Here is an 18386-nt window from a genome sequence, read left to right as displayed (position 1 = left end):
ATCTCACACGCCCCTGCACCATCGAGCACCTCCCAGCACAGCACATACTGATCCTCCCCAACACCCTGGGGAGCAGCAGTTCTTCAATATCTTCATTTTACCCTCTGGTTCTGGCTTAAAAAAAGCCCTGTACGTTATTGTAACCAGTATTTTTCTGTGGATGGCTACAGAACCATTGCACAATCAAAAGCCTAAACCAAACCAAACAAAAATAGGTACCTGTGATGAGACTTTTACAACATCCTAAACTCAGATTCCTGTCTCCAAATTCACACCCATAAATGGCTGACCCAGGAAGACTGTGTCCTAATGGGTCCTGTAGAAACAGGAGGACCTGCAGGACACTGACATCTGTTTGTTTATCCAGGTGCTTAAAAATGGACTTAGAAGCCCAGCTTGTTGAACTCTCAGTCTGGTGGGCAGCAACTTTAGCCTTTACCAAGAAGATCTGCAGTGTTACACAGAGGAAGGTGTCACAAGCAAATTTAAAAGAAGAGCCTGATTTTCAAGAAGCCTTGCTCTTGGGCATTCACCAGCACCTATGAGCACTCAAACCATGAGGCTATAGCTCAAGCTATTTTCTTCTGTGAGGAATCTGTGCAAGCCACCACCTGTACCCAAGCCTTCACAGAGACCCTTCAAGTGCCCTGGAGTTGAAGATCATCGTATTCCTGTTTAGTCACCAACCCATCTCTTTTTCCTGCTCCACCTCCCCTGTGATGCCATCTCTGAAGATAGGCTTGGCAACTCCTCTTATCTAGAGCCAGGAGAGCCAGAGAACTTTAGTGCATAAATAAACAGCAAACAGAAAGCCTCTCGCTCACAAACGCGAGCTGCTGTCTGTATGAAAATCCCCACGTCTGACAGGTGAGTCACAGAGTCAGGTGACTCAGGAGGCAAATAAAAAGTGGGAGGTGGAATAATGTTACCTACTCGGAGGTTTGATGGAGTATCTAGACCAGGAAAGCTCTGCCTGAGAGAGGGGTGGAAAGGAGGAAGAAATCTCTCTCATATTTTAGGAATGAGAGGCAGTGGCACCTTCTAAAATCAAGGTTGACTAACACTGCCAACCCAAAGTGAGAACCTAAACCTTAGATTAGGAGGAGGCTGCTTATCACCCTCATCAACTGTCATCCTCATTTTCTCTGTCATTTACCCCGTTCCAAGTAGCTGGTGGAAAGATGGTGCAGCCACCTGGATCTATCTGTAGCACGGGAACCAAGCAGTGCTCCCTGGGAAGGGGCTGCAATGCACAGCAAAGCCACATGTAGAAGACCTCAGTGCCACATCTCCCCTTGTGCAGGTCAAGGTGCTGATGAGATGTGACCACAGCAGTGGAAGCAGTCAGCACTGGATTTACGCCAGTTTGGCCAACAGAGTACAGTCTGAACCACACACCTCTCAAGCTAAAAACATGAACTGGCACAACTGTGTCTAGTTACTTGAATTTAAGATTGTGTTTGACTCCTTTTCAGCAAAACATTTCAAACCCTAATCCCTGCTTCATACTACAAACACTAAAATTCACCACTGCTTTGTGTGTAAAAAGTCATGGAACAGCAACTTGCTCTTAAGACACCAGGGGGGACACAACTCTGCAAAAGCATGAGATCTATAACTTTGCAATGGTCATTGTCAAGACTGGCATTGGGGTGAGGAAAGGGATGCAGTATTTCCCCAGGCATGGGACACAGCCAGGTGCACTGGAAACCCAGAGACCGTGGATTGGCAGTTACCTCTTAACACCGTCCGTAGCATAACTCTCGGGGCAAGGTGGCTCTGGCTGGGGTTTGAGGATATCACTGAAGAGCAGCGACTGTAGACAAGTGGAAACAAACCAATCAAAAGTAGAATCTTTCATTGCTTTTTCCATCCACCTTCTTGCAGACATTACAACAGAGGCCACAGATAAAACATGGACCTTCATTTCAAAGCCTTACCCTACTTCCAAAATCAATGTAAAAACCCCAACAATTCAACGGGAATGGCATCAAGCTTCTAATGCAAAAGCAAAGCTCCCACTGACTCCAGCATGAGCAAACCCCAAACTAGAGACAGCCTCATGCAGTACCCCCTGGGCTGCACTGCCAGCATGCAACCCACTAACAGCTCTGACCTCCTGGGGATCCTCTTTGAAAGTGCTGTCTGGCTGCCACCTCTGCTGTGGTGGGGCTACAGGGATGGTCTCGAAGAGGGAGTTCAATGAGCTGTTGTCGTATACATCCCCTGGAGGGACCATGTAGTTGTCTGGGGTGGCATCCAGTTTGCTAGTGCCTGGTGGAAGCATGGCTGGCTTGTGAGGAGTAGGGATGCCTTCAAGACTTAAGCCGTTCTTCTTCTGTGGCTCACAATATTCTTGGGTCATGGAAACATTTTCAGACAAGAGCTTCATGAGATGGGCTGAGCCATCAAAGGATGCGATCTCTTGGTCGTACTCCATTCCGTGGCAGTGCCTGGTGGAGAAAGGGTCCTGTCTCAAACCGGGGTAGAGCGTGGATAGCCCCAGCAAGTTGTCACAGCAAGAAGCAAGTGCCTTGATGTGCTGCTGGGAAGCAAACTGCACAGTCTAGCTGCCAGGTGACCTTGAGTCAGTTGTGTACATCTCCTGCTTGATATGGGAGATCTGACAGGCCCGTGGGTGATCTCCTCCCACACACACACCTCTCAGTGCAATCAGCAAGAGCCAGAGGTGCTCAGCAGATAAGGGATGATCACACAGAATCAGAGAATATGGTTTAGACGTGGTTTGGGGCTGCAGATCCTGGGCCTACACCCATTATTTCTTTATTTAGGTTATTAAATACTCAGAGCAGCAGGGATGATATGGAAGATAACTGCAGCATGGTCTTTCCATCTTAGTCTTTTCAGGGCTCATTTACACTGAAAGTTGATTTTTTAAAACTTGTCTTTTTTTTTTTTTTTTTTTTTTTTTACATGAGATCAGTGAAAAATTGACAGGGCTGCAGTATTCAAGTGAGGTGTATGGCCCAGACTTCAGAGCAGAAAAGACTAAGTATAGGGGCTATCAAGTGATAAAGATGTGTACAAAAACACACTCCTCTCGCACATGGAAACCATCCCCTTGTGCAGCATCCCAAGAACTGGTCCCTTCTGCAGCAGTGACTCTGTGACCCTGCTGACTCTGCAGCCCTAGCTGAGCTGGGAAAAGGTGGCTTATTGCCCCTGTTACCATGCTCAGGAAACAAACCAACCCCCACTTTAGTAACCCGTGCACCTCTTGGCAGCATGAGCTACCCCCAAGGGAAGTAAAGCTGAATGTGTAGCTCCCACCCACTCTGCTTTCAGAGCTTCACCTTCAGGTATATGCTGAAGTTTCCACAGTTAATAAAAAACATACCACTGTCCAGAATGCAGTGGCCTTTCAGAGAGGAGACAGCTTAACTCAGCTCACTTATGAAGAAGGAAAGAAGTATCTTTCAAGAGGCTTATTCTGCCAAATAGTTAAAAACAGACAACCAGAAAAAGTTGCCAAAATACGCAGCATCCAGGAAGGGGAACTGAGCTCATAGTGGCAAATGAGCCATTAATTTAATGGTTAATTATCTGAAAACCTCAAAGGACAAATGGGAGTCATTGGAAGAGAATCCTGGGAGACTGGAAGCAAGTGGAACAGAAGCCCTTATCAGCCTAGGGAATGGAAGAGGACTTGGTCATTCCCTTCTTGCTGCCAATGCTTAATCCCTTTCCCCTTTCCAATTGTCACAAAGTAGGAAATAAAGACAAATTCTTCAGCTGCTACAAATCACTGCAGCTCCTCTGAACACAGCTAGACACATCCTCAGTTGTGTAAATGGGTGTAGCTCAATTTATACCTGCTTGGGATCTGGCCTAAAGAATTTTAATATATGTCTCAGGGTTAATAACCTCCACTGTTGTTGGTAATAACACTGTGCTTTGATGTCTATTTTATGCAAGCTAAGAGACCCATCATGCATGCAAGCAGCTGCAGGAGAATTAGACAGCTATAGAGAGCAAAAAATGAAGCTAACCTCTTTCCTAGTTCATTGCGTCCCATCATACCAGATGGAAGAATCCTCTTCTCCTTTGGGACCTAGAACAAGGCAGAACAAAGAGTTTGTTTATTGTTAGATTTTATTAATGGAAAACAGAGGCAAAATTAGCCTTGTCTATGTAGCAAGTGAAGTCCCATAGATAAAACACCGGGTGAATAATAAACACTGCGTGAGGACACAGGAGACCTGGGCTTTCTTGCTGGGCTGCTGCTATGGATTCCCAAGGTAACCTTAGGCAAGCCACATCATCTTGTTCTGGGAAGGACTTTCAAAAGCACCCAAGTGAATGGGAACATCAGTCCTATTGGCTTCTATTAGGGCTAAATCATATCCACATTTCTTGAAGCTCCATCCTACAGCAGCACTGGAAAAATAAAGACACTAGAGTCTGCAAGGCCCACAGTTATTCCAGCTCCATGTCTCTCAAAGCATTGCTGTTTCTTCTATGAAAGCTGTCAAGTAAAAAAAACCACCAGCTTGAAAGACACCTGGGTTTAGTTTCCACCCTGTTCTGGGTTCCCTCTACAGTATAATGGTGTTTTGTGCCTCTATTTACCATCTGTGCACTGGGCATAAGAGTGGCACTCTATGCCTGGAGGCGTTATGAAGATCATTGCATAAACAACATGGATTGCTCAGTAGATGGGTACCCTCCTAAGGTGGCCGAGCACATATTTTACCTTCACGCTTCTCCTCTGGGACAAACTCCCCCAAGACACCCAGCCCCAATGGGAACGTACCATGTAGTAGTCATAGAGGAGGCTCAGGGCAGCCACGCTGTCATCATCTCCATTCACCCTCATCATAGCTTTGGTGGCTGCGGTCAAGGGGTTCTCTAGGTAGGTTTTCCAGGCTTCATCTTCACTGGTATAGGGGAATTTCTGGAAGTTCATGGTGTCATTCTTCATCAGACGCACAGATCTAAAACTGAGCCAGACAGAGGAAACAAGGAATGAAGGATACTAATTTTCCACAGCAATTTCCACCCAGCTGAACACATGAAGGGCTTCCCAAAGGCACTGCTGGAATGGAGAAGTGATGCTTTCCTGGTCCTTAACTCCCATAGTCTTTGGGATTACAAATTCTTCTGCCTGTAGCTATGTACAAAATTAGGCCAGAGTCTCTCTGTTGGGGCCATGCAGAGAGGTAGATGTACCTCTGCTTCCCTCCTCCTGCCCCAGCGACAGGATGAAAACACTATGACATCATCTGCAACTGCTCCTTCCTCAGCAAGTGCACACTACCCACCAGCCAGATCATGCACCGTCAAGGTGAGATGTTGGTCAGTAATTTGAATGCAATGTGATCAGGAAACTTTGCAAAATTTTTCCTTGAATTTGGAGCTAAAGGCCAGTACAGCCTACAAATAGAAATTATCATTCAGTGTTCAGAGAACTTGACCTACCCAGATGAAACCAAACCCCATCATTTTTCTTTGCTGTAGTTCATGATTTTTAAATTTAGTTCCAATCTAACTTAGTTTTTTTCAATCATTTGTATATGATTTTACTTAGAGCAAAGTAGACAGGCAGATCACAACACCCTCCCTTCCACTAAAAAATTCCTGACAAAGGTGAGGCTCATGGGACTACGTGAGCTGAGAAGCAACATACCAAAATAATGCCCTGCCTGTCCTCTCTTCTGGCACTTTCTCTAGGTCTCTCCATCTTATGTTAATAAACTGTCAGACACTTAATTACCCAAACATTGGTCATCTTTCCTTTTCCTCCAGCAAATCCTACTAGCAGCCAGCACAGAAGCACCTCCGCACATTCCCTGGGTGCTCTGTGCTGCAGGCTGACCCCACTCAGAGGAGAGGATGAATCAGTGGCCGTATTCCTGTCATGTCCTTCAGCCACATGTATATGGCATCACCACAACAGCTCATACTATTCATCATAAAAAACAAGTTTGTGGACAAAAATTACTTCTTCATCAAAATGGAAGTGTCCAGGAAGGGCAGGCTGGGTTTTATTAGCAGAAGTTTAAAAAAAATTATAAGAAGATTTCTGTAAATCTCCAAAGTTGCCAAGAGCAGAACTTTTTCAATTGCTGATTTTTTTTACGGAAAGGCAAAGAAAATCTACATGAGTTTAGGTAATGAATGCTACGTTTTGAAGGCATTTTTATAAGGAATATGTTGTTTCCATTAAGCTACTCTCCATGTGTTTATAATAAGTCCTGGGCTAGACTTTTAAGTGAATCATTTGGAGAACAATAATTCCTCTTGAAAGGAAGCTGGCATCTCTGAAACTCCAAATTATTGCTAACCACGACAGATACTGCTAGTCCACTTGGTGCGAGCTGCCCACGCTGACAGGGTGAAAAGCCAGGTGCTCAGTGGATGCTCCTGGGCTGGAAACTGGAAGGGTGCGGAGGTAGACCTTGGATGGGATGAAGGATGCTGGTCCATCCTCCCTGGCAGCCCAACTAAGATGGCTTCACTCCTGCACACGCACCAATCTCTTACATTGCCACGTCTCCAGCAGGCAATACACATATAAATCATGGATGGATAGTTTTGGTGATGCTCCTGGATCAGACTCAAGAGCTCTTCTTGGCTGAGCAGAGTAGCAGCCCTATAATGGTACACAGTCTCTCCCAGAGTAGCACAGATGAGGCCATCACGGGCTGCCTCTACTGTCCTTGTCGACTTTTTATTAAAGAATATGTTGCTTCCACGCAGAGTCCCTCCACATCCGAGCTGCACAGGAGAGAAGCTGGTAACAGCTCTGCTAATGGCCCGAGGCACCCAATTCCCACTGGTTTCTATGTTCACGTGGCAGCAGGCGCCTGAGCTCAGGTTGGTTCAGAGAGGAGCTGCTTCCATGTTACGGTTCCGGCCACCGCAAGCTCCCATCACACGCTGGTATAACGGAGACGCTGAGTTTGCTCCTCTTCTCCCTCACACGTCGGGATGATGCACTAACACCAGTTTCACCCCGTGCATGAAACTTCACCAGGTGTTTTGCGAGTTTCGTTGTCTTTAGCATTTCTCACGCAGCCCTCCCTCCCCGTCAGTGCCGCTGCTGTCTCCAAGGCGAGCAATCGGCATGACTCAGATTTCACTGCTGTCGACTTGGCGATGGGCTGTTCAGTCCTGTCTGGACAGGAATCCTCACCCATTCTCAATCCGATCTTCTCAAGGAAGAATAGGCAGCAACAGAGCTTGCTCTCAGGGTGAGACTCAGCTTCTATCACTTGTAATCAACATAGATAAACACACCATGGTAAGATGTAGCAACAAACCATTCAGGAGCTTAAAAAAGCTCAGCTATTACAAGGAAAAATGCTTTGGAGCTTTATTCTCCTTTACCCAAGCCCTCAACTGAAGCAGTCCTTGTTGTGTGACTCTATTCTGCCTCCCTGCCTTGTCACTTTAGCATGGCACAACCACTGTATGCATGAGTGGCTGATGCTTTAGCATTTTATCATCTGGTCTGCACTCAGAGGCAGAGGGAAGTTGGAGGAGGGGCTTAAGATCTCAACCACTTGTAGCTGTGTCCAGTTTATAAAGAATACAAGTTTGAAAAGTGCCCTAGAAGCCTGCATCTCATTTTCACATGTGGCTCCTGGCTTCTTTAGGTAGCTCTGGCTGTGCTGTTTGCAGCCATTACCACCTCACACTGCCTGCCCCATGCCTCTGCTAGGAGAAACTGTCCCTGCAGCAGAGATGGCACAATGAAAAACCTGCCCTGCCCTCAACCGGGCATACTAAAGCAAAGGCACTCTCCTAAAGCCATATGCCGTGCCCTGAACTTGAGAGAGCTAAAATGTGGGCACACGTTGCCTTATGGTACTTCTGTTACAAAGCAGCAAACTGCAGCAGAAAGGAGGGACTGGAAGATTTGGACAGCAGCATTTTAGGCTACTCCAGCAAGACTCGCTGGAGTCTTCAGTCAGGACCCTGTAGTGCTTAGAAACTGCAAAGTCCTTGAAAGTTGGTGGGCTGACTGCACAGCAACACAGCAGCTCCTCCTGTGAGTTGGGAACTGCATTGGTCCCAGTGATCTTGCACTGATTCACCCAGATGAGGACTTGGACAAAGGTGACATGATGGGGATTGCATATTTATTCCATCTTGTTTCTTTTCCAGAGTTCATATGATCTCTAGTAGTCACTGACATATCTGAGTGGAGCCACTTGAATTGCCTCAGATAAAACTCTGCAGCTGGTACAGCTCTGCAGATGAGATGTAATGCAGACTTCATCCCACCTTACATTTCCAGAGAGGTTGGCTCTGCTCTGACCCTATTCCAGAAGGTCAACAGTGCTAACCAATATCTGTAGAAAGAGGGTGATTTGAGGAGATAAGCAGATATGATGACATGTTTAGAGGCACCTTTTTAACATCAGATGCATTTCAGTTCACTCAGCTACAGGATACCATCGTGTCAGTTTGCTTCTATAGCCTACTTCCAACTCAGTATTAGCAATCTCTGTGAAGTAGAGATGCAGGAAAGGGACATCCAAACACATGTGAACTTTACTTTCATCACTCCCTGCAATGCCCCTTCCATGTGGCTATGCCATGTTTGTCCACTGCAAACTGTCTGCTCTCTGTTTGGCAAAACAAACTTTCTTTTTACAGGCAGTCGCCTTGGTGCAGTGGCTCAGACAAAGCGAGGATCGGTTAGCGAAACACAAACACATGGGACCAGCGGCCTCCCTTCTTGTGTGCAAAGACTCACCATGCTGGAGCCTCGGGGTCATGTGCAAAGCAGTGCACGATTTTGGGAAGGGAGCAGTCTATTTGTTTCCAAACAGTTTAGAATTTGACACAGGGTGATACCAGCCCCCTTTCCCCGCTCCATTCCACCCAGTCTCTGTTTCCCCTATTTATCTGCCAAGTCTACCATAACAGTGGCCTCCTGGTTATGAATAAACACTCAGGGCTATGCTGAAAGAGGAGAATATGCCCAAAGGGTCTAGGTGGGGACATCAGGCAAGCAGGAAAGAAACGCTTGTACTCCTTTTGCCTTTTGTTGGGTTTCAGTGGGTGGTTTTGCCGGCCTTTAAGCTTTGTGCTGCTTGTCTTTGTTCTCTCCCCTATAACTGATTAAGCCTCCAACCTAAATATTAGCCATGCCAGATGCTGATGGCTACAGAGAAACATCACATTGTCAAAGGAGCAGAGAATCCATGGCAACCAGCAGCAGGAATTCAAAGCCACAGAATAGAGACTCCGGCCGCAGGACTTCAGAGATACCCCAGGCAGTTCAGGCAGGGGCTTTCATTAGCTCTGGCTTTGTGCATTGCACTCACCTCCCTATTGAAATAACCCTGATGTTCCCCAAGAGCCTCTTATCAGTAGCATGGGGAAGGATCAACACTACACTTGAGAGAGCAGGGCTGATGATGAACAGCATTTACCATGACTGCTTTCTGGGGTAAAGATTTTAGCCTGTAAACCAGGCCCCCTTGCCAAGGAAGAATAGCATCCTACAAAGTGGCCTCCTTACTAAATCCAAACTTCTCAGCTAAATTCTGATTTTACCCTATCTTTGCAAGTTTAATAAATAAGCATATCTGAAGACAATGTACAGCCATCAGTAAACATACCGTCACAGGCCCATTCACACAGTCAAGCAAAAATCCAGACAGAGACAGAACTAGGAAAAACAAAACACAAAAAGAAACATAACAAACATACAGACTAATAATGAAAAACATTGCCTAGTTGCCAAGTACAATACAGTGTCGATCGATAGATGTCAAAGGAGACCACTAATCTCATGGACCCTGATCTGCACTGCCTACAGGATTGAAATATTTTCTCGGGCAGCTGGATAACAGTGTTGCCTCTGTCACTGGATTTCTTCAGGGGCATTTCAGCAGCAAAATTGCCTCAGGGTAGTGCAGTATGTTAACTCAGCACAACAGCTGGATGTTTCCTAGCCATCCCTCAGCTCTGTTTCACCCACAAAGATAGTGCACGAGCCTGTTTTTTTCCTGGAAGCATGTAGCCTGTGTGGCACATGCATGAGACAGGATAACCCCATCGTGTCCATCCAGAGATCCTACACAGATGCACACAGCAGGGCATCTACCTGCATTTAATAAGTGCTGATCAGAAACGTGTGGTGGCTGGGATGGAAAGAAAAGGGGCCACTGTGAGCATCTCTGAGAAATGGCTCCTGTTTCCCAAAAGGGCACTAAGAGTCCTCAGCATTGATGCAAGCCAGTGGTGCTCAGCACCACCCAGGAAGATGGGTTAGCAATGCAGCTGGCTCCGGCCATACAGCGGGGAAGGTGTGGTGCGTCCCCACAGATGGGACGGAGGAGGGTGGGGACCAGGGCAATGCGTGCTGTGCTGACACTCAGGGAGATAGAACCCTGCCAAACTCTTTGACTGAATCCCCCACCCCAGCTCTCCTGCGGAGCTGAAACCAGTTGGAACAGTTTGTAGGCTGAATCCAAAGCGTCCTGGAGCCAGACAAACCTTCCAGGGACAGGCGCTGTCTGGGTAATATGCAGGGAACTTGCCTGTCTCTTGGCCCTCTTGGGTTACTTACAGCTCTTTAGGACCCACAAACCCAAGATCCAAGCTCAGTATTCTTCCATTTTTACACCAGCCTAGCTCCCCACTTTTGAAGCTATTTATTATCACAGGAGGAGAAACTGAGACATGGGGATTGACACTAAAATCACTTATCCAAGGCTGCTCAGTGAAGATGAGAGAACAGAGCCAGACCTGAACCTCTGCTATAAACGTCACCAGCACTGGACTGGTTCCTGCCTTTCTAGCCTGAAGGGCTCCATGAGACGATTCAGTGTTGAGTGATGTTTGGGGGACACCAGCTGGTATTGTGTTTTACCTGATAACATCATCCTTGAGGTATCCACCCACACAATCACATTTCACAAATGATTCGTGCTTTAGTGCCTTCCCTGCCTAACAAAACAAATTACAGCACAGAATTAGTTTGCAGTTCAGGAATTATGGCTGATTTTTTCCAGAAGCAGTTTTTGATGTCAGATGCTCCAGTTTTGAGGTGTCCAGAGTTTCAGACTGATCTGCACCCAAAGGGAGAACATGAAACCCAGGCCCTGAACTGTGCCTCTGACTGAGCATCTGCTACCACCTGGCACTTCTGAAATTTTGGTCTAAACTTCACTAGCTTTCTTATTTTCATTGTAGACAGATAAGGACACCTTATGTATACATGTATTCATGAACACAAACCTTCATCTCCACCAAGACGTAACACACACACGCACACTGCATTGAAGCTCCCAGTCCTTCAAATACTATAAGAAAGATTACACACGATAGGAAGAGCTTCATAACTCCAAGAGTTGCAGTGCATTCACTTATCTTGTTTTGTTTTCAGTGCTTATGGATTTCCCCACCTAACTTCCACATTCAAAAACCTAGCTATTTGCTATTTTATTTTTTTAATTCTCATATATTCACTGACTCTAAGAGCTGTGGCTTTTAAATTTAAAAAAAAAAAAAAAAAATCACAGTTTTACAGGACTTGGATTAAAAAAACAACAGTAGCAATAAAAGGATATGCAATCTTTTGCAACAAAGTTTGTTTCTTTTTTACTGCTCTTCAGGTAATCTGGTTTTAATCTAGTAATCAATTATTAAGGGTTATTTGAACTGTAGCAGACCCCAGATGCCCTGACTAAGAACAGAGCCCAGTTTTACTCAAGTTTCTGTACTTCCCTCATCACATCCTATCAGAGGATCCTGCAGTAACACACTAAATAATGTTACATATTTCTGTGTGAACCTCAGCACTCATTTAAGAAAGTAGTAAGAGCAGAGATTAATATTAACCTTACAGGAGGCTTGCCACTGCAGTTATGCGTCGAGTCTCAGGCTTCCTACGTGCTCCAAGAGCCAACAGGACAGTTTGGTCCTCCCATTTTAGGCTGGGATGTGCCGATCTCTTCCTGTTGCCTGCAAATTCAGTCAGCTCACAAACTTGGCACCTGGGTTTAAGCTGGCTGAAGGTGGGTGAGGTGAATCCTCAGTGCGTTGCCCAAGAGGATACAGGAAGCGTGTGTCAGGACAGGACACTTGACACAAGCCTCACGCGATGCAGCTTGCTCCCTTGCCCTATCAGGCTATCCTTGCTTGATAGCTGGCAGTGACTGTACCTCCTTCAGCTGCACTGTGGACTACCTGCAGACCTGGTGAGATACAGCCAGGGCTGGCTCTCCCCTTTTGTTTTCCTCTTCCTTCCCATCCTGGAGGGACTTTTCAGGCTGGCCAGATCTTGGCTGCCAAGATCTATAATATGCTTGGCTGATATACTCTGTATGTCCACTCTAATATATTCTGATTCAGAGTATCCTGTGAACATGTGTCCCGCAAGGTCAGGCAAGCCTTTTACTTTGTTTGAAACACATTATCCTATTTTTTTTATTAACAGCAATGTTTTTGCCAAACAAATACGATTCATCCCATTCTAGGTATAACCCTATTAAACAATGCATTTCTGGAGAGCAAGGATCACAACTCAGCAAAACCAGAATGATGAAAAGAAACAAAAACTTGACACAGCAGGTGGCTGGCACCCAGGAACCAAGTACCTTGGTAAATGGTGCCTGCTCTCGTCCTCTGAACGCTTGCCGTTATGAACATTCTGGGGACAAGGGACATTTTTGGATCAGAGCTACCCTCACCCATACCATAATCACAGCTACCAGCCAGAACAACATAACACCTAAAGGAATAACAAGAAACAAGCCATCACATTTTCTTATCTTCCAAGCCTTTGAAACTTGGGTATTAGCAATGGAACCCCAGCCAGAATATAATTGTATGCTATACAATCAATTCCACTGATTAACGTATTTTTCAGCTGTTGTCTTTATCATCCTTGAGCACACACTATTGGAGGATCCAAGGCACTGATCAGGAGCATCTCCCTGCCAATTAGCTGAACTGAAGCGCTTGCAGGTGCAATGCAAGTGCCCATGCATTTTCGGATGAATACTTTACAGTGATCAACAATTTAAACACCAGACTGAACAAAGCAGGAGTAGATCCTCGTCAGTGTAACTGTCTTTATTCCACAAATTTATCTGGAATTATACCAATGTACCAATCAGTTGAAAATGTGACCTAAAACATCAAAGCAGAGATACTATGTAAATGTTGATTTATCTCTGCTTTGAGTCTAGAGTTTATTCAGAGGGCTTTTACTCCTTTGTTATGAATTGCATAGCAGTTATTTGATTGTTGTTTCTTTAATTTACAAATCTCTCTTTCTCTTTACATAACTTAAAAAAAAAATAAAACCCACGTCTCCCTTGAAAGCGTACCTTGCTTCAGCATGGTTATCCCTTGTGTGCTTTACTGCCAGGATTTTATAAAACAGCTTTAACTTTTCATTCACCAGGAGCATAACTCAAGTTTTAATAACACACCTTATGCATGACAAAAATTTGCTTCTGGCGATCATGGTTTCGACCACAAAACCACAACTGGGAGTAACTCCTGGTTAACTCTTTCAAGCCCACACATTGCAGAGTTAGAAGTAAGTTCAATTTAGAAGACTATGGAAATTATCAGTTAGAATATTTTATAATAGGCAAAACATCTCGTTCTCTCATGACACGCTAGTCTCTTCCCAGTCCTTTCTGTGAAAGTAAAGTGGCAAAGGGAGAGATGAGATTATTCTCCCTGTCATTTTGAGTGACAGCATCAGTCCATGGGGATATCACAGCTCCCTTAAAATCAGCTACATCTGGGCACATGTTCACAGCTCAGATCCATCCTCCCTGTGCTCAGCTTGTCATGGGGATTGTATAAAGAACAATGGCTGTGCGAGACACACAGACACACACTGCTGCCCTTATCAGATCCTCTAAGTACTGCTTCTGAGAGCCCTTTCCTTCCACTGATGTCTACAAAGCTACACCCTGTACGGCTTTGGGCCTGGGTGATTAACCAGAGGTTAACAGCTACTGCAGCAGCCCCATTGCTCAGATGTTGGGCTTTAGCAGCTCTTCATAAGGTTTCCCCTCCCCGCTGACACCTTTTCCCCCTCACAGTAAACCCAAAAGCTGTCTGAAAGTTTCAGCTATACCTTTGGTACCACGAAGTTCCCAGCTCCCTTATCTCCCATCACTGCTCCCCGTCAGCCCCTGGGGAGTTTTCGGGTGAGGTACTCCAGGCGCATCGTGCTCCTAAACGGTTTCTCCAGGGTAGCTGGCAGTGCCTGCCCCTGCCCTCTGACAAGGCACCAGCAGGCTGGGGTTGGTACACACCGCTATCTGTACTCCCGAGAGAATTGTTTTCCCCAGCTTTGGGCTAGAGAACTAAAGTGAAATTTTCACAGAGATCTGCAAACGTGTCCTCAGGTTCAATCTACAGGAAAACGTTGCACAGAGCCTTTTACCTCCGGAGGTAACCAAACAGAGCCCCATACTGAGATCTGTCCCGAAGACTGAGAGCAGACAGCAACCTCTGCATTTTTATCGGTCTTTGGAGTTGAGATCTGAATCACAAAAGGGATGCAGGTCCCATCAATTCCCCCTTTCTCATGTGAAAGGCACAGGGGTTAACAGCCCGTTAGTAAGAGAAGAGTCAAGCAACCATGTAATTCATCAGGTAACATAATGCCCCAGTCCATAATTAGTAATACATCAATCTAATTCTGCAATGCACTGTGTACACACACACACTCTGTAACATTTTGAGAGTAAACCACATGGCCTGATTCTTAAGTTTAAAAAGCATAAAGTATAAATTACCCAAAGAGTTCAGAAAGGGAAAATTTAAGTCACTGATTGTTAATCGATCCAAGCATACAGATCCTAGCATTTACATAAAATAATAATTAGTGCTGCACCTTTTCAGGGTTCTTAATTATTAAGAGATTAGCTGTCACAACACCACTGTCAGGCTTGTAAACACATACAGGTATGTGTTTTTCTTTCAAAATACACCTTCTGAAGCACCATATCTGTACACAGATGTATATATGGACATATTTCTTGATATATTTTATTACACACATTTATTTCATAGAGGGTTATATACCTAGATAGCTTTTTAAGACTGGATTGACAGCAGCATTCACTACCGTTCAATATTCCTCCAGCCTTTATTACACTATGTCATACCAATATGACATTTGTTTGCTTTTATTCCAGAGGTGTGAGGCACAGTACGCTGTGTAAATCCATACCATGAGCACCCAAAATCCAAAATATTTTGGAGGTCTCAAGATTAGAAGCAAGAGTTACACAGGATCAAGAAAATGTTAAGTGCTTTTTCTTTTTTAAAAAAAAGAATAAAATAATAATCAATCATAATTGCTTAATAGAATCATAATGTGAATCCGTTTACTTAAAAAAAAAAGCAAACAAACAGAAAATACCCCCAAAACAACCCAACAAAAAAAAAAAAGAACACCACACAACAACCCCTGCCCCCAAAAACCTACAAATTAATCCAAAATTGCGAAATACTTTGGAAGGTATTTTATAAGAAAAAAAACAACAAACCACAGAATCACTGTAGCCAACATTAGATTTTGTTGGATAGAGGCAGAACAGACTTGTCTCTAGACAGAAACCCCATGTGTCAAATTTTAGTCGGGGGGGTAGTGGGGGAGAAGAAAAAAAAAAAGGATCCCAGTTTTAAGCAACTCTTAAATAATAACGCTAAGAAGTGATTCGTCCTAAGAGCAGCAACAGGTTAGTGAGGAACAGAAAGTCTGAAAAACACTCCCATCCCATTCTTTTACTTCCACTTGCAAACAGCTGGACAGGCAGATTAACCCAAGGAGTCTAATTCATTCAGACCCAAAGCACTTAAGCCTCAGAAGAAACACTCAGCCTTTACAGAGAAGAGTGGGTAAACAGAAAAAAACTCTACTTACTCAAGTTCATTAGACATATTTCCCCACGTTTCCAAATCTTTGCAGCCAGTAAATTCTGATGACTTCTCTCTTCTAGTACCTGCTAAAGACAGACATTGCCTGTGAAGTGTTTGATTTATGTTGAGGTTTTGCGTACAGGTATTTTGCTGACAGGTCGGTTGGCAGGGCGGCGGGGATTGGCTGCCGGCACAGGTGCCCTGGGACAGGTACACCCAGACAGGTGCAGCCCGTAACCCTCTGCCTGCCGGCCCCGGGAGGATGGAGGAGAGGGAGGTGGGTGGGGAAGCAGGGAAAAGCCCTCGGGGGGAAAAAAGATAGGGTAAAGGAGTGGAATCAGTTATTCATCTCTGTGATAATTAGTTTCAGTTTGGTGGACGTGTTCCATATACTGCGATGCCAAATAGCTGTCATTTTTATGAATCTGGGGGTTGATTTGTCCTTTGCTGTTTCTTTATATATAAATATACAGACAAAAATACATACATATATATAAAGGAATAAATTAGGGAAGAAGAAAAGCCTCTTAGTTTCCTCTTATTCCTAAATGGTAATTGTACTGACAGGCTAACCCTTTCTTTCCTTTTCTCACCTTCTCTTACCTGCTCACTCCAGAAAGTTTCCATAGGTGTTTTTTTTTTTTTTCTTCTCTTAAAAAAGTAACTTTAAACCCCCTAACTTTAGATGCCAAGACATGCAGCAAATATACTGGCTCAGGAAATCTTTGCATTACACTGGATACGTAAGGAAAACAGGTCTGCAGGATAACCTTTTTCCATACCGTTCACGCACGCTGCCCTGCCTTCTGTAGCCCAGACAAGAGCATTACTCCAGCACGCACGGGATGGCAGCGGGAAGCCCAGATACACGCTGTTTGGGAACTGGCTGCAGGAATACCACCCAGGCAATAGGTCTGTAGCAACTCACCTGTAAACGGGGAAAAGATTTATGCAATAGAACAAAACTCATCATGGATTCAAGCACTCCTGTTGGATGGTTTCTGTCATCCGTGTTGCAATGAGAAGGCAAAGGATGGGCTCAGTGGGTGACTCATGTTGACTGGATTTGGAAGGCAGGAGAGGATTTTACGAGACAAGTTGGTACAAGCCTTAAAACAAAGTGAAAAAGAAAGGCTTCCACCACTCGTTCTCACCCCCCATCACTGTCTTACTGAATCTGTCCCACTCAGGGCCCTGCACCAGCAGGTGAATACAAGAAAGCTTGTAAGTCTTCCTTCACATAACAGTAAGTTCAGCTCTCCGAACTTGGTGACAAATGGCCTTACCAGCCCACTCAGGCAGGCACAAGGCATGTCTACACAGGCAGATGTGAAGACAGAGCAAAATAATTTGGGTACAACACCCTTCAAACACATGTCTATGGCTTCTGGCTCAGAGCGTGGCCAGCTCGGAGTGCAGGACAAAGTGGCCGTGGTGTATCTGCACTGGCTGATAAGGACATGCTGGGCTGAGCTTTGCGTGACTCAGCCAGCAACTATTGCCCTCCACTCTGCTGTGCAAACTCCTGCCTGCCAGGGATCTAGGGACTGGACAAAGTCTGTTTTCTGGGAATGAAAACCAAAGGTCTGGAGCAATGCAAACTCCATTGGGGATCACTGGAGAGCACCAGCTGCCAAGACCTTGTATAGCAGAGGACAGCAATACCCAAAAGTCAGCTGAATGAGGGCTGATGATCAGAATCAATGCCGTAGAAGAGACCATGCAGTGGTGAGAGTACAAAAAAAGAAGAGGAAAGAACACATATGTCCTGTCCAGCCAAAGAAAGCACAAATCTTATGCAGTGGTGGCATTAGTAGATCAATATTCTGATTATATCTCTAAATTAAGGAAACCTTGCCCAGTTCATGATGACCAGAGTCATAGTCCTGGGCACTTGTCCTTTACCAGGATCCAGGCAGAGTATTCCACTGACTCTGCGTAGTGCAAAGAGCAGCAACATCCCCTTAGGGGATTTCCAGGTTTCTTCTAACCTTTCAGTAAGACTTACCAGATTCCAGCAACAAAAGTGAAGGAGGAGAAAACACTAGCTGAGCCAGACCATGCAGGGGAATGGCAGGGCACGGGATTCTGACCTCTGCAGGAAAAAGCCTGTGTCAAAGAAAAGAGGGAGAAATGTGTCTGCCAAAGCTGAGCAGTGACAGGCTTTGCCTTAGTGAAAGGTGCCCTGCAGGCCTCAGTGCCACCACGGCCAGGCCAAATCCACCTCTGGACGGAAACATTCCTTGGCCTCTTGCAGAACAGCAGGGACAACATAGAGCTGCTGCTCTATGATAGGGGACAGGTGAAAAATGAAGCCACCAGACCACTCTGCCTGCCTGGAGCTAAGCTCTGTAACTAGCACACTGCTGACAAAGCCTTGTTTCTACCTTTGGGTTTTAAGCCCACCACTGCTGCACTTGCAGCTCATGTGCCATAGTTTAGGTGGAAGTGGGGACAGCCAGGGCCAGTCTGGGCTTACCAGGCTCTTGGTGTTGTCTGCCAGTCAC

General features: G+C 45.3%; 1 protein-coding gene across 1 annotated transcript in view; it reads right to left on the bottom strand.

The window, feature by feature from the left end:
* Nucleotides 1–17977, bottom strand: part of GRHL3 (grainyhead like transcription factor 3) — a 31526-nt gene extending 13549 nt beyond the window's left edge. The window contains exons 1-7 of the mRNA XM_009919160.2: nt 17888–17977; nt 16662–16807; nt 15884–15962; nt 4775–4961; nt 4011–4072; nt 2117–2453; nt 1737–1816 (exon numbers count right to left, since the gene is read on the bottom strand). Coding sequence (XP_009917462.2) covers nt 1737–1816; nt 2117–2453; nt 4011–4072; nt 4775–4961; nt 15884–15900 — 683 coding nt within the window. The 5' untranslated portion in view covers nt 15901–15962; nt 16662–16807; nt 17888–17977. The remainder of the gene's footprint in view (nt 1–1736; nt 1817–2116; nt 2454–4010; nt 4073–4774; nt 4962–15883; nt 15963–16661; nt 16808–17887) is intronic.
* Between the last annotated feature and the right edge of the window lie 409 nt (nt 17978–18386).

This window comes from Haliaeetus albicilla, chromosome 16 (genome assembly GCF_947461875.1).
Source record: "Haliaeetus albicilla chromosome 16, bHalAlb1.1, whole genome shotgun sequence".
Taxonomy (NCBI): Eukaryota; Metazoa; Chordata; class Aves; order Accipitriformes; family Accipitridae; genus Haliaeetus; species Haliaeetus albicilla.
This window is presented reverse-complemented; position numbering and strand designations above follow the sequence as displayed.